Below are 12550 nucleotides of genomic sequence, written 5' to 3'. Positions count from 1 at the left end.
ATATATATATATATATATATATATATATATATATATATATATTGTTAATCATTAAGAAATTAAGTAAACATCATGTTCCATGAAGATTTTTTGTAAAATTCCTACCGTAAATATATCAAAACCTAATTTTTTGATTAGTAGTATGCATTGCGAAGAACTTCATTTGGACAAATTTAAAGGCAATTTTCTCAATATTTTGATTGTTTTGCACCCTCAGATTCCAGATTTTCAAATAGTTGTATCTATGCCAAAAAATTTTCCTATCCCAACAAACCATACATCAATAAAAAGCTTATTATTCAGCTTTCAGGTCAACTAACATTTATGCTTAGTTTTTTTTAATTGCTGAAGAGTGTTGAACTTTCTTTTCCTGTGTACTGTACAGACGTGAATTTACTTTTCCTTCAGCCTGAGGCTTATTCATTTTACTATTGGTGTGAAAGGGCTTTTACATTTGCCAAAAAGTATAAATTTTTAGATTAAAAACAAACAAACAAGCCGTGCGTGGTGTGTGTGTGTGTGTGTGTGTGTGTGTGTACCTGGTATTCATCACGTTGTGGGGACCAAATGTCCCCACAAGGATAGGAATACCAGTAGATTTTGACCTTGTGGGGACATTTCTCAGGTCCCCATGAGGAAACAGGCTTATAAATCATGCACAATGAGTTTTTTTTGATGAAGTAAAAGTGTGCACAATCTCCTGTGAGGGCTAGGTTTAGGTGTAGGGTAGGTGTAGGGCAATAGAAAATACGGTTTGTACGGTATGAAAACCATTACGCCTATGGAATGTCCCCATAAAACATGTAAACCCAACGTGTGTGTGTGTGTGTGTGTGTGTGTGTGTGTGTGTGTGTGTGTGTGTGTGTGTGTGTGTGTGTGTGTGTGTGTGTATGTGTTAGCATAAAAATTAAAATGAAAAGTTGATGTGACTCATATTTCAGGTTCACTCATGGGCTGACTTTTGGTCACCCCATGTAGATCGACCACTAATTGCAGTCATTTTTTTCCGGAGATTATCATTGCTTTTTAAACACATGCCTTAATGTGTCATATATCACAATTCTGGCGGTTGCTGATTATCTAAAACAAACCCCACATTTTTAAGTAGTGATCATTTGCTTTTTGTGAATGGCTGTGATCTCCTCAGGGAGCCGGGTCTTAAGTGTAAGTGTATGTGCGTCTGTTCGCATTGGATCCCAAGCTGGCCGGTACTGTATGGTAACAGGTGCAGTAGTGGAGTGTGTCCAATCTGTAAAGCCCAGGCTGTCATGTGAGGAATGCGATCGCTGTCTTTATTGCCTTCTGCTCCGTACACCAGAGCTGGCTGAGTTTAGAGGGGTAGACGCCCCATATACACGCTCAGTCATGGGGCAGAAGTTTTTTTTTTTCATCTAACCTTTCTGTTTCTCTCATTTCCCTCTGCAGGTCCCCCCTGTGAATCAGGAAGCGGTTAAAAACGGCGAGGTGCTGAGAGTTTCGAACCGGACCTGTGAGAGCGTCACTTTGGTGGGCAACACGCTCGAATGCACCGTACCCATGGAGCTCCAGTCCGCCGCCAAAGAGCTGGAGGTTGAGGTACAAGATTTCATTCTCTTTTCCACTTCAGACCTCTCCAATCCAGACCGGCCTCCATAAGAGCCACTCGTCAGCCAGCCAGCTCTGCCCTGCTTGTTCCAGCAAACATGAGCTATTTCTGATCTTAGCAAAGGCCTCTGGGTTGCCAAATCATGATAGTTTCCAGATTAGCTCCTGTCTTGGAAATGAGGATTAGTTTCATTTCCTCAAAGGTGTTCATATTGTAATTTTTATATATCAGGCTCTGCCTGATAAGATGCCTTCCTTGTATTTCCTTTCCAGTCACCATTAGCTCAACAAGAGCATTAAAAAGCATTTCTGTCCCCATTCTGGCCCCAGACAGTCTGATATGATTGGTGCAAAGATCAAGGAAACGTTGGCCTCAGCATAAAGTGCTTATCTGTCGGGCAAAGACGGACAGGGTGCGTGTGACACGATGCTCTAATCTGACCCCATCACAATACGGTGCGCTAAAACTCATCTCGGCCCAAACTCAATAATACTGCGCCACATAAGAGCGCCTCTATCTCTGATCCAATTTCCCCTCCTGCCTGCAGTGGATGTGTGTGTTTCATTTTGCCATGCTGCTTTATGACCAGTGAAGCCCTCTCTCCAAGCGTAAACGCTCCCTGAGGATGTTTCTAGATGGATTGTTGTGATGTTGGAGGTTCAAATGTAAACACTTCACTGTGTATGAAATCTGAAGCAAATGTGCCACAGATGTGATGGCATGGAGATTCCCTTTGCATATGTGTGTTTGTCTTTATCTGTGATAATATTTTCTTATAGTGTTCGGCTAAAATATTGCCAATTAATCAGACAGATGCTAAAGAAAAAGCAAACTAAAAAATAAATTATTTATGTTATGCCTAAAATCCTGCCAAAATACAGTGGTGGCCAAAATGATTAGAACACTAGTATTTTCACCAGCTAAAAAATAGTTGTAAATAAGAAGTTCACTTTCACTGATATTTACTGAAAAGAATTTGAAGTAATTTGTAAAATAAAATATATTATTTAAAAGATGTATCTTCATGATATGGCTTAAAATCCTCCCAATATAATTATATAAATATAAAATAAAAAAATAAAATCTGTATAATCGCAAAATTAGATGTTGGTATTTATCTGGTCACAGATTTTTACTGGAAATAACATGAAGTAATTTATGTGTCCATTGTAGTGGAAGCAGGCCACATCGTCTGTGATCCTAGGTCGTGTGGTATTGGCTCAAGACCAGGATTACAGGATACTGATAACGGGAGGAGTGTGTGTGTCCATCCTTCTACTGCTCCTGATCGCAGTCTTTGTTTGGATCAAACGGAAGAAGCATATTGATGGTATGTGACTGCGTTTTCTTGTGCAGCCTTTAATGTATGTGTTTTACATAAGCTGTTAGCAGTCTTTGATGCCTCTGATGCTTTTCAAGTTAAATTTGCCACACTTTGCACACAGATGTTCCACAGCGTTTGTATAACTAAAGAACATTTGCATTAAAAATCAAATCCAAACTTGAAAACATATATTCAAATTAGGGGTGGGCGATATGACCTAAAATTAATATCACGGTATTTTTCATCTTTTGAACGGTGACGGTATAATATCACGGTATTACTTTTTTTGGTACATTTTGGGAGAAGTAGCCTGTCCTGTCCCTTTAGTATATGAATAAAGTTAATATTTTTATAACATAATAAGTAAATGGTAGGTATCCTTATCAAAAAGAGACATGGGAGAGTATGCATCCTTATTTATTTAGCAAAAAACCTAAAGATCTTACTTAACAGTGTACAACAAAAAAAAATATTTTTTATTGAAATTAAATTTCTGCAATATTTAAAACCTTTAAATAACTGGGGGAAATCAACCCATGGCAACAGTTTAAAAGTAGACCAATTCTGTGGGGAAAAACGCGGACTTGGCAACCCTGCATCCAACACGAGCTGCTGGAGTTAATGTCATTGCACACATGAGTACGAAATTTTCGTCCGAGATTTTTGCAAGGTAAAAAAAAAAAATACAGGTTATGTTAATCGAGTTTACACACTGCCTCTGAAACTTTCGTCCGTCATAAAAAAAATCGGATCGTGTTTGATTTTCTGCATTTTCGCATCCATAATAAGCATTTTGATAAGGATGGCGAATATGAGAAAACTAAAAAAAAAAAAACGCATACGAAAATCGGACTCAGTGTACAATGACCTTTAGATTTGAATGATCACGGGTCGAAAGTCAAGAGAGATGACAAACATAGACTGGAGGATTTGCTGCAATCTTGTACTCACTGACAAATACCTATTAACGTTATAAGATGTGCTGCTCCCTTTACACAGAGTGTGCGTTATCGCAAAATCGAAAGTAAAAGTAAACAGGCCAGTCGCGTTCGCCTCACGCTCGCTCAATTTGTGATCCGCTGTGTAAATCCTTCGGCCGGCCGCCAGGAAAAGTCCCGGTCGTCCCGACTTCCACTACGCCCCTGGTATAGGCTACAGGCCCGACCTTTCTTCACGGTGTTTCACCAGTCGTTTAATGGCCACTCCCCTTTTACCTACCACCTGCAAAGCTGATACGAATATGTTTTACTTTTTTTTATTTACAACAAGATATATAGTATAAGGACAGGTATTCAGACCACAACTGAACGTTTGAAGAAAATTTAATGCCTTATTATTTAGAATTAGCTATTATTGATGTAAATGCAGCCATTCGAGGCATATAATTGATTTATTACGGTATTGACGGTATTAGAAAATCCATGTCGTGGCGCAATGTCACACTGGTGCTGACTATGACACCGGTGTACCGCCCACCCCTAATTCAAATGCATTTTAGATGTCTTCCCTACAACTAAAAAGTAGCAAAAAGTAGTGAGGTTTATGCTTACAACTAGTAAGAACTGATTTGTCATTTAAAAGGATAGTTCACCCAAAAATGAAATTTGAATTTGATTTCTGACCCTGTCAAGACAGCAACGCAACTGACATGTTCAAGGCCCAGAAAGGTAGCAAGGATGTTGTTAAAATAGTCCATGTGACATCAGTGGTTCAACCTTAATGTTATGAAGAATACTTTTTGTGTGCAAAGAAAGCTAAAATATTGAAGATCTTAGGGGTTTGGAATGAGACAAGGTTGACTAATTTATGATAGAATATTCCTTTTTGGGTGAACTATATTGAGAGTAGGGGTGTGCGATATGACGATTTTTGATCGTGGACGATTAAAATGTCTCAACGATCTGCTTTTGAAAAAATATCGTAGTATCGCACTACAGCGTGCCTCCGTCTCAATATACTGTACAACACGACATACATTCACTCACAGGACACTGCACTTATTCGCGATCACAAAATACATTATTTGCATGTGCTTTAAAAGCCTTGCCGGTTAAATAGCGTTATGTCAAACAGCGCCTGATTATTGGACTAAGCTAATGTCCAATTTGCTAATACTGTCAAAAAACACACAAGGATTACATATAACACAGTTGGTTATGTCTAAAGTAAAAGTAACAGTTGAGAGAATGCGCGCCTGTATATTAGATGCATGCAGCTCTTAAAGCGACAGAACTAAACATGCTGCTGACTGTCATTAAAGGGACCGTTCACCCAAACTCACTCACATGTTGTCCCAAACCTCTATTCATTGTTTTTCTTGTGCTGAACACAAAATAAGATACCTTGAATAATGTGGATAACAGTAGCTGGTCCCCACTGACTTTGATAGTGGGCAAAAATAAATAAAATACTATGGAAGTAACTGGGGAGCAGCAACTGTTTGGTTATCCACATTTTTCAAAATAAGTTTTATGTTAAACATTTTTTATGTTTAAAAAATGTGGACAGAATTGTTATATTTGGGTGATGGTAGGCTAATAAAAGAAACACTCACTGCTCTTGACTGAAGAACTTAAATACAGTTGCTTTAATAAGTCAATGTATAATTTATGTATATAGTGTTTTATTTTTATATACACTATTTGTTATATTCTTATATTCACTATTTTTTATATACATTCAATTTCTTGAATGCTAGTGCTAAATACGCCTACTGTACCTGAAAATTAAAGAACTGTTTGTTTTATTTGTATATTATGTATATTTATAACATGAGCCTATCTTTGTTCTTATTTTTTAATAACAAAGATAAAATAATGACAAAGATGTTTTATCTTCGCCTACTTTGGCCAAAACATATGGCATTCTTTTTATTTTATATGTTGTTACCTTGTGAGGTTTTGGTTATAAAACAGAGAAAATAATTTGGCTGTACTGCTCAGACAACTTGCAAAATAGTAAAACCAACATGACAAAGAATCGTGATAAATTCGTGAATCGTGATATTTCTGAAAAAAATATTTTTGCCATATCGCCCACCCCTAATTGAAAGCGTGAGATAAAGAAAGGAAGCTGTTTCTGGGTTGTTTGTGGGAGTTGACACTGCTGAAGTCCGTGGTGGAGCGATCTGTCCCTTTTTTTCTCTCCCCTGTCCTTGGTCTCTCTCTCACCCTCTGTTTCTCTCTGGTTGTAGATTTAGCTAAGGCTATGGTTTGGTATGACGGCCGGGCTCACATTCCGCACTTGGACATGTTGGCAAACGCGAGGAGTGTCAGTCCGACTAATGAAATGGTCTCTCACGAGTCGGTGGACTATAGAACCACTTTGCTTGAGGGTATGTTCTCACGCTTCGCTGCCTCTCGCTCAAAACACACCGTTGGTAGATCTGCTGATCTCAAACCAGCTTTACTGTTTTTCTCTTTACGACTCTGGATTGGAAAGACTGGTCTTAGATCATTGCTTTCCAGTCCTTCAGACACATAGCTTTCTGACCTTACCCTCTCTCTGAAGACATTGCATGCTCCCTGCTTTGCCTCTGCCTCCTTTTTTTTGTCTGAAAAGATGAAAAAAATCCCTTCTCATCTGTATAGCCGGGTTTAGAATTTCCTCAGCTCTTTGTAGTTGGTGTAATGACTCTGCCTCCCAGACTTTCCCTGCTTTGTTCAGGTGACCCCAGGCCTCAGAGAACAAGTCATTGACTTTTGACCTCTCGACCCCATTGCTTTGCAGACCAAAACTTGCCTCTGTCTCAGACAGAGTCCTGCCGGCCTCATCTCTACGCCCATGCCCATGTGGATCTGTCCCCTATGCTCGGGCCGATGGAAGGGGACCTGGCGTCTCCGCTGTTGCCCTCTAGTGCACCCATAGATCTGGGCGGCCTCCATCCGGAGCTGCTGAAGGAAGTGCAGCACGTGGTCATCGCCCGGGAAGATCTGCTCCTACATGTGAATGAGATCATCGGGAGAGGTGAGGGGACACAAACATGTGGTCATTATCGTGACATACACTTCTGTTCAAAAGTAAGATTTAATCTTTTTTTTTTAAGTTTCTTTTGCTCACCAAGGCACCATTTGTTTGATCAAAAATATAATAAAAACAAAAATGCTTTGAAATATTATTACAATTTAAAATAATAGTTTTTTATTTGAATATATTTCAAAATGTAATTTAATCCTGTGATCAAAGATACATTTTTAGCATCATTACTCCAGTCTTCAGTGTCACATGATCCTTCAGAAATCATTCTAATATGCTGATTATTATCAATATTTAAAACGGTTTATTTTTTAGGATTCTTTTTTTTTTTGTAATTCAACTTTTTTTATTGTTCAACAGTCAAAACTTCGTACATCACAATATTCAATATTCTCCTTTCCAATCAGTTACATTTTCAGCCACTAGTCACCATCAACATAACAAAACAAAAGAAAAAGCACATGGAAAAACAGTTGTTACAGAGTTCCGCTTTATTTAGCAAGGATGCTTTCTATTTCAGATGAATGCTGTTCTTCTGAACTTCCTATGCATTAAAGAAACCTGAAAAAGTTCTACTCAGCTGTTTTTAACATATAATATAATAATATAACGTAATAATACGTTTTTTTGAGCTGTAAATCAGAATATTAGAATGATTTTTGAAGAATCATGCGACACTGAAGACTGGAGAAATGATGCTAAAAATTCAGTTTTGAAATCACAAAAATAAATTACATTTAAAATTAATGATTAATTAATGATTAATTATTAATTAATGACAGTTATTTAAAAAAGTAAAAAAATATATTTTCAAATTTTACTGTTTTTGCTGTACATTGGATCCAATAAATGCAGGCTTGGTGAGCAGAAGAGACTTCTTTAAAAAAAAAAAATTGTCAAATTAAAGTCATTTGGTGCAAAAGCAAGAAAAAAGTAGTTTTTATCTCACAATTCTTACTTTATACTAGTAATTGATAGTTTGTATCATGCAATTCAGAGAAAAAAGTTAGAATTGTGAGATATAAACTTGCAATTGTGAGGAAAAATAATTGTTTTTATCTTGCAATTCAAAAAAAAAAAAGTCAGAATTGTGAGTTTATATCACTCATTTCTGACTTTAATACTTGTAATTGCGATTTATATCATGCAATTCTGAGAAAAAAGTCAGAATTCCAAGTTTATATCTCACAATTATAAAGAAAGTCAGAATTGTGAGAAAAAAGTTAGAAACAATTTCGCAATTCTGACCATAACTTGTAATTAAACTTGTATAACTTGTAAACTTGTAAAGTTTATATCACACAACTACAAAGAAAGTCAGAATTGCGAGAAAACGTTAGAATTGTGAGATATAAACTTGCAATTGTGAAAAGAAAAAGTAGTTTTTATTTTGCAATTCTGAAAAGTCCAAATTGTGAGTTTATATCACGCATTTCTGACTTTATAACTTGTAATTGCGAGTTTATATCACACAATTCTGAGAAAAAAGTCAGAATTGCAAGTTTATATCTCACAATTATAAAGAATTGTGAGAAAAAAGTTAGAATTTCGACATATAAACTTGCAATTGTGAGAAGAAAAAGGTTTTATTTTGCAATTCTGAAAAAAGTCAGAATTGTGAGTTTATAACTTGTAATTGTGAGTTTTTATTACGCGATTGTGAGAAAAAAAGTTAGAATTCCGAGATATAAACTTGCAATTGCGAAAAAAGAAAAAACTTTTTATCTCACAATTCTGACTTTATAACTTGTAGTTGCGAGTTTAAATCATGTAATTCTGAGAAAAAAGTCAGAATTGTGAGAAAAGTTAGAATTGCAAGATATAAACTTGCAATTGCAAGTAAAAAAAAAAAACGTTTTTATCTCAGTTCTGACTTTATAACTTGTAATTGCGAGTTTAAATCATGCAATTCTGAGAAAAATGTCAGAATTGCAAGTTTATATCTGAATTATAAACAAAGTCAGGACTGTGAGAAAAAAGTTAGAATTGTGAGATATAAACTTGCAATTGTGAGAAAAAAGGTTGTTTCTTGGACACTCTGGTTTGTCACTGACCCAAAAATGTAGTCTCTTTGTATTGTTACTGTAACTTCTAAACATTTGGCAATGAAGATTTGACAAAAAGCTGCATTTACAAGAAACCCAATATCTAAAATGAGGGATTTAGCAGAGGGAATCAGTTTCAGACGTGGTTAAAGTTAACAGGTTAAACGCTGACAATCAGCCCGGCAGGTTGGACATTTGAACATTAAATTGTCCGTCTTCTCATTGTACTACCGACGTGGGGGTGTAAACGTGTGTATCAGATTCACTGTAGGGCTCAGGTGAAAACCACTCTCCAGTCCTCCCCAAACCCCGGCACAATACTCCTAAAACCCATCACCCCTGTGGGAAAACCTAGTCCTATGTGTGTGTGTGTGTGTGTGTGTGTGTGTGTGTGTGTGTGTGTGTGTGTGTGTGTGTGCATGTGACACAAAACGATTTATAGAGCGAGGGGAAGAGGCTGTGCGTGTATGTGAGTATGTTGGGGTGCTCAGGGTGGCATGTGTGGTGATTTGTTCCCGTGTTAAATTCCAGGCTCATTGTTGGGCCGTCTCAGGGCTCCGTGCCGGTAATCTGACTCTGCTGCCATCTGGGAAGACGTGATAGCAGAGCTGGAGAGAGATTACAGCACTCCACGCTCTATTATTTCAACACAACACCCCGACTCTCTCTTGCCCTCTATTCTCCATGCCCTCATTAGAGAGAATACCCTGCCCAGACACTTGTAATTGGTTAATCTTTCAGTTATACACCCCGTTGTACTCCAGACACCCTGTTTGAGTTCACATTTCACAGTATTCACACAATTATTTTTTATGGGTCTGTTTTGCAGTCTCACTATTGTTATAGCTCATACTTTAGAGTCAGAGATTTAAATAAAGCACTAATTATTAAACTTTGCTGTACTTCTTTTCGAACAGCGGTCAGTAAAACTATATCAGTTTATATAATAATGTATACCACTATATCAAAAGAAATGTTGGTGACACTTTAATTTAGGGACTAGTTCTCTATTAACTAGTTGCTTGTTAGCATGCATGTTACTAGCTTTATATTAGTACTTATAAAGCACATATTCTGCATGACCATATTCTTCATCCCTACCCAATACCTAAACTTAACAACTACCTTACTATTTAGAAGCAGTAATAGTTAATGCTTGGTTAATACAGAGAATTGGACCTTAAAATAAAGTGTGACTAAAATGATTTTGAAAGAAGGTTGTAATGTTTACCTAGGCTGCATTTATTTTAAAGTTATATAGCAATATTGTAAATAAAATACATTTTACACATCAGAAATCATTGTAGTATGCTTATTTGCATCAATGTTGAAAACAGTTGTGATGCTAAAATATATATATATTTTTTTTTCCAGAATTCTTTTATGAATCGAAAGTAAAAAACAAAAACAAAACAGCATTTATGTTAAATATTTTAAATATATATTATAAATATTATTAAACATTTGAACGGTAATGTACCAGCAATGCAAGTTCAAGTCTTGCTTGCAATATTACCAGATCGTATTCTGCATGTTTATGTCCTCTTTGTACTGGCCCTTTATAATTGCGAGTTATAAAGTCAGAATTGCGAGATATAAACATGCAAATTAGATTTTTTCTTAAAATTGCGTGATATAAACTTGCAATTGCAAGTTATAAAGTCAGAATTGCAATTCTTAGAATATATCAGTCTGTTTTCCCCCTCAAAATTTGACTTTACAACTCGCAATTGCGAGTTTATATCTCACAATTATAAAGAAACTCAGAATTGTGAGAAAAAAGTCAGAATTGCAATATGTAAACTCACAATTATGAGTTTTTATCTCGCAATTCTGAGAAAAAAGTCAAAATTGCACGATTATATCTTGCAATTCTGACTTTATAACTCGCAATTGTGAGTTTAAATCTCACATTTATAAAAAAAACAACTCAGAATTGCGAGAAAAAAGTTTTGAACTGAAGTTATAAACTCAAAAATTGTGAATCTGTATCACAATTCTGAGAAAAAAACTCAGAATTGCAAGTTTAGCAATTCTGACTTTATAATTTGCAATTGAAAGTTAAGGTCGAACAATTATAAAGACAGTCAGAATTGCAAGAAAAAGGTTAGAATTGCGCAATTCTGATTTTATAACTCAAATTGTGAGTTTGTATCATGCAATTTTGAGAAAAAAAAAATCAGAATTATGAGTTTATATCTCACAATTCTGACTTTATAACTCGCAATTGTGAATTTGTTTTACATTTGTATTACATAATAGCCTAGCAATTTTGAGGAAAAAGTCAGAATTATGAGTTGATATCTTGCAATTCTGACTTTAAAACTAGCAATTGTGAGTTTATATCTCACATTTATAAAGAAACTCAGAATTGCGAGAAAAAAACGTTTCAATATATAAACTCACAATTGCAAGAAAAAAAGTTGAGTTTTTATCTGGCAATTCTGATTTTGAATTTGCAATTGTGAATTTGTATTACAATTCTGAGAAAAAAAACTCAGAATTGCATGTTTAGCAATTCTGACTTTATAACTCGCAATTGCGAGTTAATGTCTAACAATTATAAAGACAGAATTGTAAGGAAACGGTCAGAATTGCGCAACTCTGACTTTATAACTCTCAATTGTGAGTTTGTATCACGCAATTCAGAAACAAAGTCAGAATTCCATGTTTATATCTTGCAGTTCTAACTTTTAAACTCACAATTGTGAGAATATGTTGTTTATATCATGCAATTCTGAGAAAAAAATGTCAAAATTATGATTTATATCTCGCAATTCTGACTTTATAACTCTGTTATTTTCTTGCCATTCTAACGTTATAACTCGCAATTGCGAGCTTATATCTCACAATTAAAAAGAAAAAAGTTAGAAATGTGATATATAAACTCGCAATTGCGAGAAAAAAGTTTTTATCTTGAAATTCTGACTTTATAATGCGCAATTGCAAGTTCTGAGAAAAAGTCTGAATTGTGAGATAAAACGTCACAATAACCTTTTTTTTAATTTTTTTATTCAGTGGCAGAAACGAGCTTCCATGCCTTTATCAATAAAAGGTGGAAAATGGCACTGAATTGAACTTCATACATACGTCACTTCCTGTGAAAAAAAAATCATACTCTTTGAGACAAGGAGATGCAGTGAGAGAAAGTTTGAGAGCAACAGATCAAGTGTAGTCCCACCGCAATATATTCACACTCCATTGTTCTTGCTTTTGGACTCAATATGCACCTGCTATGCCCACACTCCACTCTGGCATAATGCGCTTTGATAGATTCATGTGCTAATAATCTCTGCATCTTTTCCTGTCTTTGTGTGCACCAGGGCACTTTGGCTGTGTGTTCCACGGAACCCTGCTCGAACCAGATGGCCAGAAGCAGCACTGCGCCGTCAAGTCCTTAAACCGTGAGTTTGACAACATGAGTGTTGAGGTGGTACAGTTGCTCAGATCTGACAGGATAACCCACATTCAACCATATTCATTTCATAAGGGTTTTGGGCACTCTATTGTGTACCATAACAGCCTAAAAATCATTTAAACTTATACATCCTACAGAAAAAATATGTTAAAATATCTTTAGGATCCCCTCTAGTCTACATAATTATAGATTATGAATACATT

General features: G+C 35.9%; 1 protein-coding gene across 1 annotated transcript in view; it reads left to right on the top strand.

Annotated features, from left to right (window-relative positions):
• met (MET proto-oncogene, receptor tyrosine kinase) overlaps positions 1-12550 on the top strand; it is a 64983-nt gene that overhangs the window by 37718 nt on the left and 14715 nt on the right. The window contains exons 7-11 of the mRNA XM_073831560.1: positions 1404-1575; positions 2759-2915; positions 6103-6243; positions 6639-6875; positions 12253-12333. Of these exons, the coding sequence (XP_073687661.1) occupies positions 1404-1575; positions 2759-2915; positions 6103-6243; positions 6639-6875; positions 12253-12333 (788 nt within the window). The remainder of the gene's footprint in view (positions 1-1403; positions 1576-2758; positions 2916-6102; positions 6244-6638; positions 6876-12252; positions 12334-12550) is intronic.

This window comes from Garra rufa, chromosome 25, assembly GCF_049309525.1.
Source record: "Garra rufa chromosome 25, GarRuf1.0, whole genome shotgun sequence".
Lineage (NCBI taxonomy): Eukaryota > Metazoa > Chordata > Actinopteri > Cypriniformes > Cyprinidae > Garra > Garra rufa.
Note: the sequence above shows the minus strand (reverse complement) of the source record. Positions and strands in the feature narration are given on the sequence as shown.